Source organism: Ceratotherium simum, chromosome 20 (genome assembly GCF_057802395.1).
Source record: "Ceratotherium simum simum isolate JZ-2026a chromosome 20, ASM5780239v1, whole genome shotgun sequence".
Lineage (NCBI taxonomy): Eukaryota > Metazoa > Chordata > Mammalia > Perissodactyla > Rhinocerotidae > Ceratotherium > Ceratotherium simum.
Genome location: NC_141919.1, coordinates 19,835,733 through 19,859,080, shown reverse-complemented (window position 1 = coordinate 19,859,080; position 23,348 = coordinate 19,835,733). Strand labels below are relative to the sequence as shown.

Below are 23,348 nucleotides of genomic sequence, written 5' to 3'. Positions count from 1 at the left end.
AACTCATTTTACTTTATAATACTTTGCCAACACTCCCCTACAAATGTGCCAGGATCTAGGTCCACAGCCCATACAAGTTTCTTTGGCTTCTTGGCAGAATTAGTAAGCAACAGAGCAGCCAGGAGGATTGTGGATTGAAAAATCATGGCAAGACCTACCTAGCTCATGGTGCGGGGCAGAGCTGGGGAGGAAAGGTAAATGGTGGGAGAGGGAAATGTTGCTGGTAATGGGTAAATGGTAGTGTGTGTGTTAATGTACCCTTCCAAAATAATAATAATAAAAAAAATGCTTTGCATCTGTTGAGGGAGATTGTAATTATTTCTCTCTGCCCCAAATGCAAAAAGTTCTATTCGCTCTTTAAACAATATTCTTTTTGACTTACTCTCTGTGAGGAACTTATACTCTTCCTGCAGGTCCCAGGTTCAAAGACGAGTCTTCCTCAGGCCCCTCCCTTTCACCCCACCAGGCAGAGTTAACCAATCTCACTTGTGTGTTCTTACAGCATTTACTTTTTTAAAAAGCCCATGCCAATGAATATATTTTATAAATTTGTCAATCAACTACTATGGTTTAAAGAAAAACATTTTCATAGTACCTTATATATCTCTTGAAGTTTTATCTTATTAATTACCTGTTTGGGCATCTCTTTGCTCTGTTAGGTAGGTTTCTCTTTGTATTCCCAGCATATCTTACAGTGCTTTACATGGAGTAGTTGCTTACTAAAATTTGGGATACAGAACGAAGGCAGAATTCTGAATTACCATTAAGTATATCCTGATTTCTCATAGGTTAAATAACAATGTAATTATTTCATGGAAATTTTAAACGTTTTATGACATAAGCAATTTTCTCTCAATCAACTGACCTGGGATCCAGGGCACTCAGATCTGATTTAAATTCTCATGAAATCAGGAATTATGCCAAATGCCCCGTTTCTATGCTCGTTGGTTTTCCCGTGGACTACCGAAATTGCTTCCTAACGGATGTCCCTGTTTCCACAACAATCATCACATAACTGCTAGTTATCATCCCTAAATACAGTCTTCTCTGTAACAATCTTTAGTGGGTTCCCATTGCCTATAGGTAAGATCCTGAATCCCTTCACGTGACAGACAAGGCTCCCCCTATCCTGGACCCAACCTTCATTTGCAGCCTCATCTCCCGCCAGAACTCTCTGTTCACTCTGATTCTGGTCTCATCAGACTATCTTCACCATCCTCCATCTAGGATTATTTTTTAACTTCCCTTCAGCCATCCTAATTTTCAGAGAGGAGTATTTCTCCCTACTCCTGATTTCACGAGGAGGAATTTTTCTAAGCACATCCTTGGGTTTTCTGTGCTCTTTTACTCACGTGGCTCCTTGGTAAATTAAGAATAACTGGATTTGCTCACTTAGCCTCGCTCTCCTTCCTCTTGGCATCTGCCTGCCTATAGGAAGCCGGAGATCTCTCAGCTCCCCCACGGGCCCTGCGCCTGAAGGAGTGTGCAGTGAGGTGGGGAGGTGAAGGCTCAGGGTGGGATTCTGCCTAATTCTGGGGAGTCACTAAGCCCACTTGGCCAATAAACTTAAAGCCACGTCTGCTAACTTGTCCCCCAACTGAAAATGCTATTTTGAGTTCCATCGACTCCTTCTTTTATTTCTCAAATTTTTCAGAATGTGGATGAGGAAGAGAGGTGCTATTTAGTGTGGCCCCTCAGAGACCCCAACTCAATCTTCAAAATCCAGTTCAAATGTTACTAATTCCTGAGGCCCTTCCTCACTCCCTCAGGCAGTATTAATTATTCATTCCTTTGTAGTCCCATTGTTGATTTTTTTTTTTTAGCATATCCTTTGGCAGTTATTTTATTCTGCCTTGCTTAAATGAAAGTTTTATCCACTAAATTATAAACTCCTCAGGACAGAGACCCCCCCAAGAGAGGCCCTCTTAGGCAATACTTTGGTTTCCATAGTGCCTCACAGTTAGAAGGTAATTCAAATAAATGCTTGTGAAATAAAACAAAATTAAAATGTACATTGCCTAGGGTCTATACCTTGGGACTAGCACAGCTGAAGGGACAGGAGTAATTGGTAGTTATAAAGGGACTGAGTGTCCTATCTCAATACTATTGATGTATACTGCTGGAAGTGGAGATGACAGCCATTTAAGTGGTCCCATAGTGTCCTTTCACCTGCCTTGACTACTGGGCCTCAGCAGGGGTCAGAGACCTAGAGAAGAACACGCTGAGTGACCTGGGTAGGCACTCCCATTTCACTTGTTCATCTGGATTAAGTCTGGAAAAGTCCAGATTTTTAGGGACTTGAATAGCCTATTTTGGTTCAGTTGTCTTGTACTTCTAAATTTGAAGCCTCACTATTTCTCAGAATTGGACCCAGCTGTAGTGACAATGTGTCCCGGCCACTGGAGAGGAAGATGTAAATCAAGGTTTACATTCTTTCTCTCGTTGGAAGGATGTCCATGAAAGCTATTACTTCCTTAGTGGAAATGAATAGGGGACTATATTGACTGAAATGGAAACCTAACTCTCTTCCCTCTGAGGTGATTGATATGTTTTAGCAGCTAAGTTGCTATAGGCTAGGAGTGGCCTTCATTCACCACCAAAGTTATTCAGATATCTGACTGCCATTATCATATATGAGACAGAGGAAAGGTACTGATTATTTGAGATCTCGTAATGGTATTTAATCCAATTTCTTACTAACAGTTGGGAAAAGTGATACATTTTTATTTAATCATCTGAGCAACTTTTCCAAAAGATAATGTGTCAAGTCCAGTCTGATCAAATCTTTACTGCAACAATATCCTTAGAAATATAGGTGACAGTGTCATGGGGAAACTTCTTTCCTCTGATTTCAAGTTTCCATGTGGAGGGAGCTCTCTTAGTGTGACACATTTTCCCTTACTCCTCTCCGCATACAGAATTGAGTAACCTGATTGGTGGTGACTAATAGCCGTCCATATTTCTTGACTGGATAGAACTAATCTACTGAAAGTCTTTCAGTGAGGATAATTTAGCTTCTTTCTTCCTTTTTCTCCATGGACCAGTGCCAGTCAGTGATATTACTAAAGGTGTCTGCTTTAGACCCAAATTTCTCCTCTGGTTGGCTGTCTGGGGGCTGAGGTGAGCAGGAAAACCCATTTGGCCCTTACACTAAGTCATTATCTCCAACAACTTCATCATTAGTAAAAATGCTATTTTGATCTTCCTCTGTCTGACTCTGCTGTCCAACTCGGATCCAGTTTGAATCTTGTCCTGTCAGGAGTAAGTATGAGTTATTGGGCTTCCTCAAGCTCCAACACCATGAACTGCAATACTGTCATTTCTGTTTCTGGCATTCACTTTGCAGTGTCATCTAACAGCCTTGAGCCTCTGGTTCAAGTTCGTGAACATGAACTTATTTTTTAAGTGCAAATATTGCCTTCTCTGAAAGATAATTTTTTCTTAATGTCCTTGTAGCTCCTTAAAAGGAAATGACAATTACAATGTGTTAAAAAAAAAAAAAAAGCTAATTACAAAGGGAGCCAGAACAAGGTTGCTTATGCATTTCTGGGTTTCAGTGAATAATTTCATGTAGTGAATCCCCCTCGGCCGACTGACTGAAGGCCGTGCCTTTCTCGCAGAGGGGAAGTAGCAATTGCTGCGTACCTACCAGGCGTTGGGCACTCAGCCAGGTGGGATGCATATGCTTAATCTGCTGAACAACCCTATGATAGGGATATTATTATCCCCACTTTACAGTTAAGTAAACTGAGGCATAGAGAGTAAATTGCATGTGAACTGGGTTTCAAACGGAGATCTGTTAGTAAATGCAGAGTCTGCGCTTCTTGTACTCTACTGGGTTGTTTCTCACCAGGGTGACCATATGATTTGTCATACAAATACCAGGACACCTTTGCAAGTGAAGGGGTCATCATTAATAGTTACTCTGGGATGACAGGTATAAACCGGAACTATTTAGTCCTGGACAAATCAGTACGTATGATCACTCTCTCTCTCATGTCTTAGAGTTTCATACTCATTTCTATAAGATTTTAAAAATAGATGCCAACCTCAGATATTTAGAAAGGGGCCTGAATTTATTCACTGTTCCTTTGTTTCTTAGCAAGGGGCCTGAATTTGTTCACTGTTCCTTCCTGGCTTAAAAAGGCCAAGACTTGCTGTTGCCCCTCCCTGATTCCTGGGATCAGGTTTCCAGCTCCATGTAAACCACAGCTATTCATTATCAGAGATATTCCTTCCTTTAGATCCACGGAGGGATGAAGCTCCGGGGAAGGATTAGATCATTAAGCAAAGGAAAATAGCAACCATACAGCAGCACCTACATAAATCCTGTAGGGGTAAAATATCAATTTAAAGTTTTTCTCATGTTCTAACATATCCTTGATGGTGCTGGAAATAAATCTCTTCTACTTTTCTCTCTCACAAATAAATGTCTCATTACATTCTATCACTTAAGCACATTGGAGTGCCATGATGAGGAATCAGGAGACAGTCATGTCCCAGGGGCATGCAATGGGTACTGTGGGTCCTTAATCACGGGGGTGTTTAACCTCATTATCCTATTCTGTCATGTTTCTGTGAAACAGCCACTTGGCTTATTCCTACTGCTGCCACCAACAATCATTTGACTGCAATAATAAGTGCTAGTACCAACATTCTAGAAAGTGGGCTAGCCTAGTGTTATATATAAGAAAGTGGCATTCTAAAGACTGCTCTTAAAACCCTGATTTTAATATGGAAAGAACTAGTTTGTACACTGAAAATTATCATAAGAAGGGATGTGTAGAAATGCCCATTGCAAGTTCTCAGTTCTTCTTATCAATGTCTGCTCTAACACAATGGCTCTCAAATTTGGCATGCGTCAGAATCGCCTGGAGGAGCGGTTAAAACATACACTGCTGGGCCCACCTCCTGCACCTCTAATCAGTAGGTCTAGAATGGGACTGGAGAACATGCATTTCTAACAAGTTCCTAGATGATGCTATTGCTGCTGGTCCATGGACCACACTTTGAGAACCGCTCCCCTGACATAAAGCTGCACGGAGAGGAGACTTCTGCCTGTGAAAAGAAGTGAAATCTAAGATGTGCCCCCATGGAGTAAATTAAGAGGAAAGACTATGGAGTAGGACTTGAAACACCCATATTATGTTTCCGATAGTCTATTTTAAAGTTTAAACCAGGAGTCAGCAAACTTTTTCTGTAAAAGGTCAGATGGTAAATATTTTCAGCCTTGCAGGCCAAGTGGTCTCTGATGCAAGTGCTCCACTCTGCCACTGTAGCATGAAAGCAGCCGTAGATGGAACAGAAAAGAATGAGCAGGGGGCCGGCCCGTGGCTTAGCAGTTAAGTGTGCGTGCTCTGCTACTGGCGGCCCGGGTTCGGATCCCGGGCGCGCACCGACGCACCGCTTGTCCCGCCATGCTGAGGCCGTGTCCCACATACAGCAACTAGAAGGATGTGCAGCTATGACATACAACTATCTACTGGGGCTTTGGGGAGCAAAAGGGGAAAAAAAATAAAAAAGAGGAGGATTGGCAATAGATGTTAGCTCAGGACCGGTCTTCCTCAGCAAAAAAGAGGAGGATTGGCACGCATGTTAGCTCAGGGCTGATCTTCCTCACACACACACCCAAAAATGGCTTACCACTTCATCCTATTTCAGTATGGGTTTCACTGCACTGCTGGAAATTACTTACCTATATTTAATACATTCTCTACTTGGTATTTTGCCTAAAAATAAATAATGTCTTTTCTGTGCAGCAGGATCATTTATTGAGTTATTAACTAACTCATATTTTGCTTTCCATTTGTATTTCCTTCTTATTTCCAGAAGGTCCCAGTAGGCTTTCTTTTCTCAGGGGAGGTTTGAGTTACTGGCCTAAAGATAAGCTCTCTTGATGGCTTTTGTGAAAAACCTAAGCTCATTAATGTCCGGAAGAGGAAGAAGAGAAAGGCAAGTGTCTTTGATGGGAAGAGGTGGGGGCAGATGAGACAGGGAGGAAATTACTCGATTCCTGGGACAGGGAGAAGGGACTCACAACATCCTGATGGTCGGTTCCCAGGTCTCTTCTTACTTGACCTCTCAGCGGCATTTGACACAGTTGGCCATATTTTCCTCTTGGAAATACGTTCTTCGCTTGGCTTCCAGACAGCACCATCTCCTGGTTTCCCTCTTACCTCACTAGCTACTCCTTCATCATCTCCTTTGCTGGTCCCTCCTCATCTCCCTGACCTTTGCTAGAAAGACCATTCACAAGGCTCAGTTCTTGGTCCTCTCCTGTCCTCTTCTCTCCTCACACATTCCCTTGGTGATCTCATCCACTCACAAGGTTTCATATACTGTCTACTCACTGACAGCTTCCATATTCATATCTCCTGACCAAACATCTCCACTGAATTTCAGTCTCGCATAACCGCACCCCTTCTCGACATCTCCACACGTGCTATGAGACATCTCAAATCTGACATGCCCAAAGCTAAGTTCCTGATATTGTCTCATACTTGTCACCCCCAAGCTCACAGTCTTCCCCATTCCTAGAAAATGGCAACTCCATTCTTCCAGCTGATCAACCCAAAAAACTTAGAGTCACCCTTGACTCATCTTTTCCTTCTTATACGTCATATCAAATTTAATGGTAAATCTTGTCTGCTCCACCTTCAAATGATAGCCTAAAATTTGACTATTTCTCACCTTTTCAAATGCTACCACCCCTAGTCTAAGGCACCGTCAGCTTTTGCCTGGATTATTGCCAGGGGCTCTTAACTGGTGTGGCTGCTTTTATCCCTGCTCCTCACTTAAGCTACTCTCAGCTCAGCAGGTAAAGCAATTCTATTGAAACATAAAAGACCACTCACCTTGCTCAGAACTCTGCAAGCTCCCATTTCACATGGAGTGAATGTAAAAGTCAAAGGTTTTACAATCCTCATTGGATCTGGCCCTTGTTCCCTCTCTGGCCTCCTTTCCTCCTTGTTCATTCCACATGGCCACACAGGCCTCATGATGTCCTTCAAACATGTTGTCCACATTCTTGCCTTGGTGCCTTGTTATTGCTGTTCCCTCTGCCAGAAATGGTCTTCCCCAAGATATCACAAAGCATGTGCTCCCTTACTTCCTCCAAGTCTTTTCTCAAATGTCTCCTTTCCAGTAAAGTCTTCCCACCACTCTATTTAAAACTGCAGCCCCTTCCCTGCCCTGCCTTTTCTGCCTTCTCTGCTTTATTTTTCTCCTTAGCACTTATCTTTGTGTGATACACTATATATTTTACTTATTTATTTTCTATCTCTTTCCACTCAAATGTAAGCTGCATAAGAATGGGATGAGCATAGGCACCTGGTCTGATGGGGACTGCTGTAAAGTGCGTTTTGGGGTGCTGAACCTGAGGCTGCTGAGCCCTGGCTGCCAGTGATGTCAGCTGTGGCAAAGATCCCACTGGCTTTACTAGGTGTGGGAGCACCAGAGCCTTCTGCCTGGGAGGGACCAAGCAGGCTTGGGCAGTGACTGTATCAGTGGTAACCTTGGCTGAGGGAAGTTAAGAGGCCCATTTCCAATTTTCCAGGTACACTGTAAGCATGAGAGGGAGTAAGGAGAGAGAGAAGAGGGGGAGAGAATGGAGGAGGCAGAGGGGCAGGGGGGAGAGAGAGAGAGAGATGTGGGGAGGGAGAGGAAAGAAAAGGAAGAGAGGGAGAGATAGAGAGATGGGGGAGAGAAGAGGAAGGAGGAGAGGGAGGGGGAGGGAAGAGAGAGAGAAAGAGACCTAATAAAGATTAAGATTAAATTTAATTTACCAAAACTAGATGGAAAGGGGGCTTGGAATTGGATTTATTTGAATTAAGGAAAATTTTTATGATGTGACATTTCCTACATACCTAAGTTTATGAACAATAATTCATATTCACTACAACGATTCTTATTACTTGAATAATGGAAACAAATCAACAAAACAAAACAAATCTTGCTCCATGCATGCCAAGAAAACAGAATGGAAATACAGGGGTGAAGTGAACTTTCCACTTTTCCCCAAACTCCTGATCCACACCCGCCATGTTTAATCTCCGCTTCCTTCAGAATCTCCCCCATGATTTCATAATAAATTCTGATGTGCACCAGAGTCAATATTCACTTCCTGTGTTCTCCCTCTGGGTGGAAGAAATGCTGCTAATGAGGACAGGTTCAGCTCAGATTTGTGTGATGACCAGAAAAGCTGACTCTTCAGTCCTCACACCGCTGTTTTAGCAAAGGCACATCTGTTTTTTTGCCCTGCCTTATTCCAGCAGGAATTACCCACAGAACCCCATGTGGACACCGAGACACCAAGGCTCATTAGCTAACAAGAACTGTTGGTTCCTCTGCCTGAGATTCAGGACTCAGTGTTTGCCTGCAGGGTTGTGGCATGTGGAACTCCGCACAGCTTGGGAAATCTGGCCCCCTGGCAGAACAGGGACAGCCTGTTCACTGAGGGAAAGTGCTGCCTTTTGCCAAAAAAGAAAAAAAAATCAGCTGTTTGCTTATTTGGCCAGTATTAGGGCATAACATCTCTATTTTCCTCAAGGGTTAATGATCTTTAGCTGAGGGTTCAAGGTTAAAAGATTTTTATTGTGTTAAAACCCATGACAACTTTATTACTGACATCTTGGGATCACTATTTCTTAGTCATTTTTCAAGCCTATATGAATTTTCACTTTTACATCCATTCATTTCAATGGCTTGAAATGATCCAAATAATATTTTGAAGGGATGGGCAAATTATTTTAAATCCTGGGAAGGGACTTTGAAGGGACCTATGACAAATTCCCTGGCCTTAGCCATCTCAAGCAAATTTAAATCTCAGCCCACTTTTTTTGAAGACGCCTAGAGAATAAGATCCCTTATCTTCTCTAAATATATCCCACTGTGAAATTGTTGATTATGGCAGAAAAGTACTCAGTCAGCACAAGTTTTCTCATTTATTTTATGTTTGTCTGACTTTCTAAAGTTACCTATGCATTGCTGCTGAATGGTTGATCCTAATCTGGACTGAAAAGCAGCCACAGGCAATTATTGCTTTAACTAAGTGGGGAAAATCAATAGTTATTTCTTTTTCTGTGTAAAGGGAAATAGTGAAGCCATGATGGCATTGGCTGCTATAAAAAAAAATATTTTTAGGGTCTCTAAATTCCTAACATGGAAATGATTTAACAACAATCACGATTCAACAGGAACACAGTCAAATTTCTCAAAGTAAATGCTTTCATGCCCATGACAGTCGGAAGGTATGCATGATGGTCTTCGCCTGGACCTGTTCCTATTCATTTATCCTCCCTGAGTCCTTCTATGTATTATTGTTTTATTATGTGTCCTTCTAGTATAGTTTTTCGTCTCTAAACTCCTCTATTACATTTTTATGTCAGGCTGGAAACCAGAGCTAAAAATAAGGCCAGAAAACCAAATATCACTGTTTACAATAAAAATTTATTGAGCACCTACCTGCATGTGCCAGGCACTGTGCTAGGTTTGCAGGATGACAAAAATGAAAATGACTCCGGCTCTGCTCACAAGGAGCTCACAATCTACAGGTGATGAGGGAGCAGTGAAGGCAGGTAGATAGATAACTACTCTACCAAAACAGGCAGTGCTAGACAGACGTTTGCACAGAATGTTGTGGGAACGTGAAGGATGTGGTGAATAACTGACCCTAGGAGGATCGTGGGGTGTATGTGTGTGTGGTTTCTGATAAGATTTCATAGAAGAGAAGATTTTTGAGCTAAGACTTGGAGTGTAGGTTTTTGTCACCAAGTAGAGTGGGGGAGAGGTTGGAATTTCAAAATGAGACCAAAATACATCCAACTGGGTATGTCATTTAAAGGAAACTGCAAGTAGCTTAGAATGGGTGGGACATAAGGTCCACATGCATTATGGAAGGAGCAGTTAGAAAAACAACAGATGAAAAGATATAGAAGGTCTTTTGGTTAGCAGTGAAACAAGGAAGAGATTGGGTCCCATCAAGAGGGTCTATGTTATCATGATAGGAACCTATTAGACTGGACCAGCAACAGTAAACTTTGCTGACTCGGAGACCAAAATGCCAGGCAAACATTTGCAACCCAAATCTTTCTAATCTGAAAGGAGATCTCAGCATTCTTCCCTGAATGTAAAAGAACCTACGAGATCTTATCAGAATGGTGGACAGTTCCCCTGTCCAGACTCATTTGTTTACAGGAACTGTCCCAGTCCTTGAACAAGGAATTCCAACTTGGAAAAGGCTCTTTCCTGAAAAAGAGAAAGCTCCTAGCTTGAACTGGAAAATTAGTTGGATAAACAAGATAGGTAAACACCAAGAAACAGGTTTCACTAAAATTTGTCCTACTCTCCCAACATTATTCTTTTGACTCCATTATTGTCTTGATTGACAAAGTGACTTTTCATTAACAAGCATGAGAAACATTTCAGTGGCACAGCCAACTTGTGCCAAGGCATTTCATAAGATTAAGAGAGGGCAGATGTGTAAACTGTACTGTCTTCTTCATACAACCTATTCTTTAGAGTAAAAATTCTTTAAAAGGCAGAGAAAACTTTGAATAACACATTCGGTTGAGAGCATCTGAAAAACAGCAAGTCATTACAGTCCAAAGTTAACTGATCATGAATTTGGTATTTGTAATTTGGATGGTCTTTTACTTGATTGGTTGAGTCTAAAGGCAGTAGAAAGCCTGAATGATTGGGCTGAATGGCTTAGATGGTCTACAGAAGGCAATGGGATGTTCCTGATACACATGTAACTTTCCCAGAGGAAGTTTAACTTCCTTTTTAAGTCATGTGGTTTGGACCCAGGGCTGTCAGTCTATGAGAGTATAACTTCACTGCTTCCTACTTTCAGGGCTCCCTGGATGAAGTTCTGCTATGACCTTTAACTTGTAGAGCTGTTATTTATCTCACGGAATATTTATAGGCTCAACGATGGAAAATTTCATGTCATGGTTACCCCAATGCATTTGATGATGGTGCAATGATCAAAAAAGATGCCAGTGATGACAATTGAACGTCCCTTTGCCTTCCCAGCCTCCTTCATATATTCTCAGGCATAGGATGACAAAGGGAAGTCCACGAGTCACATGAAGAAAGACTGTAGCCATGGGGACACGATCAGGAGCTCCTCTGTTTGTCCCCACTCCCACCCTCCATGCCATCACCCTGTCCTACTTCCTCCTCGTGTTGTTCCTGTGACTTCCTCCACCATCTTGCCACTAACCACTGTCCTCTGCCCAAAGTTCTGCCGATGACTAATTCCAAATGAACCAATACTCAACCCATGTCTGGCATAGAGTTTGTGTTCAAATAGTTGTTGAATGAAATAATGACCCCCAAATCCTCCAAAGTAATAAAATTTTAGGGGAGTCTCTTTCTGAATGAAATAACGCTTTCTTATGTGGGGTGAAAAGAGCAAATTTTTTGGAATCACATTAGCCTAGGTTTGCACCTGGCCGTGCCACTAACTGGATTTAGGAGAACTACTCCAAGACGCCATTTCATCAACTATAAAAAAGGAAGAATAAGTCCTACCTTGAAGGATTTTTCTAAGTATTACAAGAGAGATAGTATATATGAAAATGCCTAGCATAGTGCCTGGAACATATGAGTACATCAATAAATGCTTATTTCCCTCCTCCCTGTCTTATGAGGTATTTTAGGATGATAAGTAATACGGAGTAACTAATCTCTGATGTGGTTGGATGTCTTAGAAGAGATGGAGATAAACAGTAATTATAGGGAGAGATAGTGTTAGGAATTTTTAAAGGAAACGAATGTTTCTATGGTTAATTTTCTTGGTTGGCGTTTAAGAGGAAATTCATGTTGTCCATTAATTATACTTACCAATTGGGTCTAATTGGCAACTACCCCAAAATGAATAAAACAAGCGGGAGTCAAGAGAGAAAAACGGCAGGCATCCTGTCAAAAGATAAAATCTTTGAAATTTCTACAACCCAATGGTCGGACACACATTTATTACAGCAGACTGATCACCCAATTTATGTATCTTTATATATGTGATGGCAACCCAAGTTGCATGTTCAGACTTATGCGAAGCATCCAACAGCTCTTCCATACCAACTGTATCTTGTTTCATCACTCCTTCAATTAAATAGATCCTTAAAATCAACATCCCTTTTGCTGGAGGAAATATCCTTCATTATTCTGTTTCAGCCTAGATGAGGGCTGTGTTGGTGAAAGGGTTAAATGAGTTAATCCATGTTAAGTGCTTGTAAACAATGCTTAGCATTTAGTAAATCCTCAAGAAATGTTAGTCGTTATATTAATAATAATACTTATGGATCTTTCAATTCTGTGTCTTCCAAGACTGACAAAGAACTGGATTCCTCCCTCTTTCATTTTTAAAATATTTTTCTGACTTCTAGAGATATGTGTCCTATTCTCAGGTGACAAGCTACATTTGACCTAAAAGAAGTACTTTTTCAGAAGCTAATCTACTTAATTTCTTTTCTTTTTAAAGAGGAATTGAAGCCAATGCTAACATGTCCCTCAACATGTGTAATATTATTTACTGAAGAGATCCTCACATTTCCCTCTCTTATCCTTCTCTCATTGGCCAAGAAAATGACTAATAAGATACATAGATAAATAGAGTTATATAGATAGATTACATCTATATCTATGTGTCATATATATCATATCTCTTTCTTTCTATGTATGTATGTAGGTATGTATCTATCTTCAAAAAAAGTCATCAAAGCCATTTCATTCTAATAGGTTTCCTACCAATTTGGCTATTCTATCCCAAACTGGGAGATAAATTTAATGGTAATGTCATGTCTCTGGAGTTGTTAACTTACTAAACAAGCTAGCTTTGGGATAGATGACTCAGGCCAGTATCTCATTTCAAATCTAGGCCTCAGAGGAGAATCCTATGAGCATGAGTAGCTCTGCTTCTGCCCCTTTTTGTTCCTTTCTAGAAACAACATTTATGGAGGGCCCCTCCTAAGATCCTCAAGTTAGGTCTTCTTGCCCTGGCTTCCTAGGATCAAGCCAGACTTCCAGAGCTGGTGGTTGGGAGGGGGTAGGTGGTTGATGAATGGCATAGTAGGTCTCACTGCATTTGTCAAGGAACATCATTTGGTAACTCCTCAGTGCCCATAACCTGGCAGAACTGCCTCTGCATAAGAAAGTCCTCACTGGGGAAAAGAGAAAGCAATATCCCTCAAAGCGCAAAATGTAAGGGTTGGTTCCTCTGGATTCTCAATCTTTTGCAAAATAACAAGCCAAGAGTAACTAATGTATATTTTCCAGAAGGTTACTAATTAGCATGTTCCTGAGAACACAAATTCAGCTCGGGAGCACACACCTCCCCAGGCTGGTCTACCACTGTGTACAACAATTAGACTGCTTGCTAAATACTCTGAGCAAAGCCTCAAATAGACAACAACGCAAACCCTCCTGGAAATTTAGCACAAGCATTTGTTTATGAAGCAAGCACAAAATTGGCTTAGCTACATCTTTCCTGCAGAGTGAACAGCACACTGGTATTTTCAGTTTATTTCTTTTTCCCCCTAGTTACCAAACCCTAATGGACAAAAGTTAAAATGACATTGTAGTGAAGATCAGCCAGATTTGTTGCATGGTTAAAAACAAAAATCTCTGGATATCAGATATCTGTCAATTGTGACCCCAATTGTCTTGATATATCCTTACTTATGCTTCAGAACATGTTGGAGAAAATAATCTCAAGGGGAAAAATGGGAGAATGAAGGGCTAAGGATTTTTCATCAAATGAAGTTGATGCCCAAAGTACCCTGCTTTTGTTCCTCGCTCAGGTGCATGGAGAACCTTCTCTGATTTGAGTTCCCCTGGTGCTGTGTTAAACAGAATAAGAGAAGTCCCTCCCACACTAACGTAGTGACTATGCTGAGCATAGAGCAGCAGACTAGGAGTGTGGAGTTCTTAGTTCAGGGAAAAGCGGTGCCAATTAATTCACTGCAGGAATTCAGGCAGGACACCAGACCTTTCCAGGTGGGTTCTCCTATCTGGAAAATGAAGGCAATGAACTAGATTAAATACATATATTTATATATCCACATAATATCTATCTATCTAGATAATACATATAATGTATATATATATAAAATATGTATCTATATCTACATAATAACGTCCCATTTATCATAATATTCTGTAGCTTGCTTTCCTATAACCCTATTAAGGAGAGTCAAAAGAGAAACAATGAAACAGGTCTATCTTTTTCTTACGATTTTGATGGTCGTATTTCCTAAAAAACTACCCCTAGTGCACATGTAGTCCTTATTTTTACTGGCAGTTGAAATTTTTCTTATGCAGATAGGATAAACAATTTACTGAAAGTAAAATAAATTTAATTAGACCGCACGCTGTGCACTAAAGTTCTGGATGTTGAAAGCTTTCACCTGCGTGGCTTGTAATCCCTTGCCTACGTTCCACCTATCAAAATCTTGCTTAAACTACCTCTGCCACGTACTCCTATGAACATTCCATCCAGAAATGCTCTCTGAATTCTGGTTGTATGTCATATCGTTCAAGGGCATTTAACTGCCTTATAAGGCAGCTCTTTGCATCCCAAGAGGCTGTAGAGCACAGTGCTTGAGTCATGGGCACAGTCTGCCACTTACTAGCAGTCTGATTTGGGGACCATTACTTGACCTGTTCGTGTTTTACTTTTCTTATCGGTCAATGGGAATAACAATGGTACCCACTTCATAGGGTTGTTCTAAGGATTAAATCAGTTATTTTTTGTAAAGTGTTTGGAATAGCACTCAATAAACACTAATTACTGTTAACTTATTTGTAAAACTCTAAGTTCTTCAAGTGCACAGCTATGCCTTATTTGTCTTGCAATCCCTGCAGTGCTGTGTCGATTGTAGGCACACAAGCAAATACTGGTAGAGTAATAGAAGGACTGTCAAGGGAAAATATAACCGAAAGAACAATCACCATTTATTTTGAGTGATATCTTGAGTTCTCATTTTTGCCACATTTTGAAAAGCTGAAGAACTTTTGACATGTATTTTGGCTCCAAACGAAGCATCTGAAAAGTATAGCGGAGTAAACAATGTAGTGGGAGCCATTTTTTCCACTGTGAGCATAGAGACAGTCTTCAACATGAAACAGCTGTGGAATGAACCCGCTCCATTGAAGGGAGTAGAACCTGGGGAGAGGGGAGCTGGACTTTGGGGTGCCCAGGAGCATGATGAAAGGAAAAATGAACAATTCTAGTTCTACTGGATTGTCCTCATGGTAGAGATATAAAAGTAGGGCATTTTCAGTAGCCCCATTATAACAGAATATGTGGTTATGGCTAAGGATTAGAAATGAATTTAGGCTCTTTTGTCATTTGCCAACTCCAAATAGGGAAGGCAATTTTGGTTCTGATTTCAGCCATTATCAAATGTGAGCATCAAACCTGTTACATTGGTCTCATAATTTTTATACATATCCTTCATATATGATTTGAGAATGTTATTCTCTATAATGTGTCCTTAGGTTACCAGGATCTAACCAGCCTCTCCATTAGGTTTCCTGACTTGAGTTTTTCCTTTCGTCTTAGAAAGAGCAGAGGATTGCCAGCAGATTAAGTGAGCAAGAGAAAACAAGGTACAGCAAACACAGCTGCACTGGCTCCTTACCCAGTGGTTAAGAATGGTACACATACACTTGAGGGAGGAAGGTACCAAACTCCTATGATATGTGGATAGGCTGACTACTCCCAAAGGTTCCCTCCCTCCCTTCTTCCTTTCCTTCCTCCCTCCCTCCCTCCCTCCTTCTCTTTCTCTTTCTTTCTCTCGTTTCCTTCTTTCCTTTCTATTATAAAAGCTATATTTGCTCATTGTAAAAAACAACATTGAGAAGTTTTTTCTCAATGAGAAGTAGTTCCCCCTTGTCCGCAGTTTCAGTTACCTGCGATCAATTGCAATCTGAAAATATTACACGGATAATTACAGAAATAAGCAATTCATAGGTTTTAAATTGCACACCATCCTGACTAGTGTGATGAAATCTTGCACCGTCCTGCTCTGTCCTGTGAATTATCCCTTTGTCCAGTGCATCCACGCTGTAGACGCTACCCACCCGTTAGTCACTTAGTAGCCGTCTTGGTAATCAGGTCGACTATCTCAGTATCGCAGTGCTTGTGTTCAAGTAACCCTTACTTTACGTAATAGTAGTCCCAAAGCACAAGAGTAGTGATGCTGGCAATTCGGATATGCCAAAGAGGCTGGCCCCGACACTAGATATTTTTAAACTTTGGTTTCTGCCTATTTGATAGGTTAAAAACATTTCATTGTCTTAATTTTCATTTCTTTTATTATGAGTGAGGTTGAGCATTTATATTTTCTTCCCTATGATTTTCCTGTTGGTATATTTTACCCTTTTTCTTATAGGATTTTTCACATTTTTCTTTTTGATTTGTAGACGCCCTTTGCTTATTATGGAAATTAGCCCTTTGTCATGGTTGCAGATATTTTCTTTGCCATTTGTTTTTTGAATTTGTTTGGAGATCTTCTAATGGGATTTCTAGACATTGAATCTATTTTCTGCAGAAACTTAGCTTGTGTGAATGGAAAAGTCACCAGCTCTGCGTTTGGTATTCTAAAAAGATGAATGGAAAAGATACTAGGCAAGGCAGAAACAAGGCAAAGAAACTGTTCTACATGTAGAGTATCCACAGAGGAAAGGTGAGGCTTATTTTCAAAGCACTTGCCTGTGGTTTCATGAAATCTGTAAGGCAATAGATTCTCCCAAGCTTTATTCACTTACTAAGATGGAAGGGACACCCAACTTGTCTGTAGCTCTACCTTTTAGGTTTTATTGAATAACACAAGCTAAAATCAAAAGAAAAACTAACTAGGGTTGGGTCAGTAATGACTAGTGTATCTCAGTCTCCAATACAAGATGACCCAATTCACCAATTATTAAGCGCTGCTCTACTAATTAATCCTAAACTGTCAGTGTCAGCAAATACTGTCAATTACATATTTACTGGCATTCAGAAGGTTTCAAGAGCCCTTCAATTGGATCTTGCCAAATTATTGGTTATCACTTAGGGGTTATTAAAATGTAGGAATGTCAGACTGGACACTTGGGATAAGAAGGCTTTAAATCCCTGACAAATTCATCTGTTCATCAGGTCTTCTCAAACGTTTTCCAACAGAGTTGGAGAATAGGCTTCTCTTATTCCCTAAGACAGATCTCTTGTTCTTTTCCCCCAACAAGGCCAAGACCCCTTTCCTCCTCAGGATGGATTTGAGAGGCTGACCTGTCTCCATTCTACTGCCTATTACCATGATTACAGTCATGTGTAGGTCACATGAGGATTATTTTCCAGGATTCATCTTTGAAACATTAATATCAAGAGTGCAATGTCATAGAAACACGGAATCTGTTCTATTTATTTTTAATATTTGAGATTTAAAATGCTACCAAATTATGTGCACAAAGTATGTGGTAAAGGATCCATTATGAAGTGCACGTGCATTATGCATAGCATGGCATATGCAATTATCTTGAGGCTACGGGGATCTGTTTGAGTTAGTTAAAAGTTAACTAAACCAGGATGGTCTAAAATTATCCATATAATTTTAGGCAGATTGTCTCACTCTGATTTCAAGAGGAAACTACAATTTCCAGAGCAGTGCAAGACTCTTCAACTACATGGCACTAAAACGCTCTCAGGTGAAGAGTGAAAGGGCAAGATATGAAGCATATGCTACACGAGGGATTTAATGGGCAAGGTTCCTCAATGAACTTATTGGAACACATAGGTGTATCTTATTTATGAATGGCAGACTCATGTGCCAACTCCAGCCAATTCTTAATGACCATCTAGAATGCTGTGTTGAAAAGCTGTGGCCAAACTGCCAGCTGTACTCCAGTATCTATTCTTCCCTTCCTTTATAGTGATAGAATTTTAGCTGGCTATGTGTTTTCCCAGGATAAAGACTACATTTTTAAATCCTCTTTTATCTAGGTGTGAACATGTGACCAAATATTGGCACATAGGATATAAGCCGAAATGGTGCTGCCTCATTGTGCCTTTAAAGGGAAGGCTTATGCCTTGCCCTAGCTCTTTTTTCCTGATTCCTCTAGCCAGAATATAGATGTGATGGGGAGCTCCCATGGAGATGAAAAGAGAGATGGGCAGAGCAACAGAAACAAGGAATCTGAGTCCTCAACACTGTGAGGCCACCACATCAGATCTGGACTCATGCTCAGAGTAACATATGCATAAGGAATAAACTCCTTTCTCATTTAGGCATCCATTGTTTTGACTCCTTGTTATAGCACCAGAATCTGTGTCCTAACTAATGCAAAATGGTTCTGAGCTGTATCAAGGCTCAGTGGGGACAAGCGTCATGCTAGGGTTGCAATGTCTACCATGGGGAAAGGACCTGATGGTCTCATGCCAGCTCTCATCTCTTACTGCATGGATATCCAACTTACACCAAAATGGAAAACTCTCCAAAGACAATTCTCATTAGTAACTCATACTTTGTACTTTCCCTTTGCCATCTGCCTCCCTCTCTGTGCTATTCTTGACCACTTCAGGCTTGGCCTCTCTGTATTTGGTTTACAGACAAAGAAATGAGACTGACTTAACAATCATAATAAGAGTAAAAATAAGTAATTTATGTAGTATTTATGATATATAATTTACTTATATATAAATGACTGCAGTCCTTTAAAATAGCCTCCTGGGAAGCTATATGCTTATTTCAGTGATGCTGCCATTGCTAAAACTTTTGGGAATTTTTTTGAAATTCTAAATTCACACATTTCTTATAATAATATGATTGGGTCAAATTTCTTAAATTTTTTCATGCTCAACTGGCAACTCTTTCTGGAGCACTTACTATGCACAGCATTAACATTAGTTTTGGTGTCAGAGAGGTTGGTAAATCTATTAAGGATGTCAATGGTACTCTTTAGATAATGTATGTCAAATTTCCAAGGTAAGTTGGCTTCATAATCTAACAATAGGAAAATACTAATACATATAAAGAATCTACTACAGTCCAGGGAAATGACAGAATTATACCTGATATGGAATGTGAATTTTTAAAAAGCAATGCTTCATAGTGTTTTATTTCATGAATTTATTCATTCATCTCAAGATTACTGCCCTGCTCCCTTATTTCCAAAATAGTTCTCAGTAATTTATAGATTAAAAATTAGAGTTCTCCTTGTATTCTATTTCGAGGTCTTTATTCTACCAGAACTTTGATGTATTAAAATATTCCCTGGGCAATGAATTCTAGTGAGTAGGCTCTCCAGGGGCATACAGGTAAAGCAACCACATTTCTGGGCCTCTGCCTTGATCCCGAAATCAGCTAATAACTGTGGACTGTGGGATTCCTTTGAGCATTAAGAACTGACAGGAGCACTCCCGGTGTTGAGCACATTTCTGGAGTCACTGAGCCTGAAACTATAAAGCAGTGGTGCTAAGAGCGGGTGCTGTCAAATTGGAAATTCTGATCTGATTTACTTCATGAGTCAGTTCTGCCTGTTAAGCAGGTCGGTATGTCTCTTCAAATGACAAACAGCTTCCTTACAGCCATTATGGCAGAAAGGTCAATTCAAGTCCATTTACAGTTTTCAAGGATGCCAAGAGCTCTAACATAGATGATGACTTCAGTCCTCACCCGGGAGAGAACAGATTTAGAGCAAATGAAGTTAGATATAAGGAAGAACTTCCCAACAGCAAGTTACATTAGGATCTGAAGGAGATACCAGGGCTGACATCCAGCCTGTGCTGTGGATTTAGGATACCAAAGTCTTCACAGGTTGTTAAATATTTTGAATCTTACCACTGGCTCACTATTGCTGCTGCTTCTACATATGTCTTTAAACTAGGATAGAGTATCTTGGAAGGGTGTGGCCCTGTTGAATCAGGTGTGGGCTATTGGAAATATTTGAAAAAAAACAAAAAGAAAATTCAAGGAAACACGCTCAAGTAGTGTGTCCTAAGGGATGTGATTGGCATTTGAGCCAGGCAGTTCTTCATGTGAAACTGTCCTGCAAATGGAAGAATATTAACATTCCTGCCTCCTCTCTCATGCCATTCAGGAGCACCAGAAATTGTGCTAACCCTAAATCTCTCTGATATTTGTAAATGCTTCCTAGGGGAGGCAGTGTCACTCTAGTTGAGAACTACTAAGCCATCTTTAAGAATTATCACAAAAATGGTGGTAAAGGAACCAGAATATAAATGATGCAGTCATGGCTACTTCTTTCTGATTATGGAAATTTCACTGAAACAAAATGCTTTAAATTGGTGTGTGTCACCTCACAGAGATGAACTTTTAAAAAAATAATCTCCTGTTACCAATTAGACTTTACCAGCACTGACTTACTCTGTGCATTAGCATGTTCATGGGGCTCATATATCATACAAATCAGTCGAAAGGGGAAATATTTGTTCCCACAATAAAGCATAACTTATCAGAAATGATATTCTGTACTACTGGGAGACATTATTATTATTATTATTTTTGTTAGTTTGTGTGAGTAAGCACACACTTGTATATGAATAGGTGTGTTGGCTTAGGGACTACATAATAAAATGTATATTTTTTCGAGAGAACTCTAAATAGCAATATCTTCAAATACCAAATTTGATTATGTTTTATGAATTCTGCAATCATTTCTGCTGATTTTTTACTTAGAAATGCCAAGCCAAGCCCATTTTAATCTGCTGCTTCAGAGAAAAGTATTCTTGGTGGCTTCATCAGATGAGGCCATGCTCAAATGTCAGTTGTTACTCTAGGGCAAAGAAAGAGCAGAGCATCAAATTCTCTTTCAAGCAAACCCTTACAGTAGCAAAACACTGGTTATGGAAGTCTAAACCTACGCAGACACTCCCATCAATTAATATCACAAAACAGTTGCATCTATAATGACTGCCATAGGGAAATAATCCTGTAGTCTGGAGTTAGTCTGACGTAGATTTCACTATATAGTAGAGAGATGACAAAGTCAGAAAATTCTAGTCTCAGTAATGAAATTTCCTACAACCAAAGGTGATGTTCTTAACGTAATTAGATATGCAATCTAAATAAAACTTTGCATTCAACCAAACCTAAAATAAAATTCAATCACAAAGCAGTATCATTCTAATCAAACAGAGCCCAAAGAAACTAGATTCCCGTCCTCTTCCTCCAATCTCCTTTTTGAATAAAATGGTAAATTACAAGAAGAAAATCTGATAGAGGCCCAAGTCTAAACTTTAAGATATATTCTGGGCCAATTCACACTTAGCCCAAGTTCTGACACCTCCACCAAATAGAGTACTCCACAATCCTAACTGACATTCATGAGGATTACTCCAAGACACTGAAACAGCTTGAATCTCTAAAGATAGATTAAATTTTCTCCATTCACTCTGTTTACTTGGGCAGGAGGAACATCTACCATTTAGAATATATTTTCAACAATGTAGGGAAAAAGAGTTTTCCAGTTATTGCTGCAATGACCAAGAATTTAAATCAATTACTCTTTAACAAGTAACGTTAACAGAGGCTTGATGATATGTACCAGAATATAATTTTGAGCCTCATTTTTCCCTTTAGACCCTGTCTGTAACTACAGGGATATGTGGCTTCTCCTTAACAAGCAGAGCCAGGTTTAATTTGTGGTAAAGATACTCGGATGAACACTCGGATGATACTCCAACAGGCTTCGAATGAGAGGGTCTGGGTCCCAGGTTGGAACCTATGACAGCCAGGCTATATAAACAGGGGACATGGTTTCCTACTGCAGGACCACTGCATCACTGAGAAGGCAGGAAGGGAACCAATGTTTCTGAACTGCCACATGCCAGAATCCTTTCATATGTTGACTCGTTTAATCACAACACTGTGCGGAATTACTCTCCCTGGTTCACAGATGCAGAGACAAAGTCTGAGAGAAATACAGTAATTTGCTTAAGGTCTCAGAGCCATGATGATCTGAACTCCCAGGTCTCCCTGCAGTTTCAGCTTATATCACTGGCAACAGGCAAAGACCTCCTCTTCTCCCAAATGTTACATTCTTCCTTTCAAACTCTTAAAGCCACAATTGCTAGGGGTTTTTCTGATCTTCCTTTAAGGATTGCAACGTAATATTTGTTTCAAATGTTTTTTGGCCAGCTAAGAGTAACACTTGGGACTAGAAAACATGATTGTCAAATTGTTTTAGATGAATTTTAGCATGCAAAAATGTGGTTCTTAATTTTTAAAAGAACTGTTAAAGAATTCTCGAATCAATATTTGCCATTATGTTGCTGCTGAATTAGGGAAATACTTTTAAAATCTACCCTATGTGTGGCCAACACAAGTTAAAAAAAATGCTTTGGTACTGAAATATTTATGGATGAAGTGATATGCTCTCTGGATTTCCTTCAAAATTATCCAGAGGAGGATGTAGGTGGGTAAATAGAAAAATAAGATTGGCTATGGGCTGATAAATGTAGAGGCTGAGAGTTTACAGAGCGTTATTATGATATTCTCTAATTTTGGTTTTTTTTGAAATTTTTTAACAATAAAAATGTATGCAGGAGGCCGGCCCAGTGGTGTGGTGGTTATGTTCAGTGTGCTCTGCTTCGGCAGCCCAGGTTCAGTTCTCAGGCACGGACCTGCACCACTTGTCAGCTATGCTGTGGCAGTGACCCACACACAAAAAAATAGAGCAAGACTGGCCACAGATGTTGGCTCAGGGCAAATCTTTCTCAGCAAAAAAAAAAAAAAAAAAAATATGCAGAAAATATGCTTAGATTCTAAGGTCTCATTAAGCTACTCACATGCTACTTTCTGGAGCAGTCCCTTGGTATCAGTCTTTCAGCTAACAAGTGTTTATTGAGCAGTTACTGTGTTCCCAGCAATGTGCTAAGTTGATTCAACTTATATGAATATGTGAACAGCAATAAATAAATATGTAGAATTGAACTTAGTATATGTGATGATTGGCAATACTAACTGAAGGTGTGGGTCACCTTTCATAATTCTCTTAATCATTGCTCTGCACCTTGGTCTGATCTTTTAGATGAATGCTTTTATGTTCTCATGAATATCAGCCACTGCATTGCTGTCATCCACAGACACTGATGATGCTCTTGGGATAGAGGTATAGGGAGCACATATAGCCTCACTCCCTTGCCTCTCTCTCCCTCTTGCCTACCTGCCAGGCAAAATCCCAGCAGGTGCTCAACCCAACTCTGGGCCTACTCTACTACTGGAGCTGCACATGGCTGGGAAGAAAGTACACAGCCCTGATGATTCAGGTCACTTAAATTCATGACCACAGATATCAAGTGGGCCCAGGATGCTGCGGGGTAATCCTACATTTCCCTAGTCCGTTCA

At 40.2% G+C, this 23,348-nt stretch overlaps 1 protein-coding gene across 14 annotated transcripts in view; it reads right to left on the bottom strand.

Annotated features, from left to right (window-relative positions):
• TRPM3 (transient receptor potential cation channel subfamily M member 3) overlaps nt 1–23,348 on the bottom strand; it is an 806,860-nt gene that overhangs the window by 199,868 nt on the left and 583,644 nt on the right. For 6 of the 14 annotated variants that reach the window (XM_087444495.1, XM_087444496.1, XM_004440605.3 and 3 more), the window contains exon 7: nt 11,848–11,922. The exons of the other annotated variants lie outside the window; for them this stretch is intronic. In XM_087444495.1, the coding sequence (XP_087300621.1) occupies nt 11,848–11,922 (75 nt within the window). The remainder of the gene's footprint in view (nt 1–11,847; nt 11,923–23,348) is intronic. 14 annotated transcript variants of the gene reach the window in all.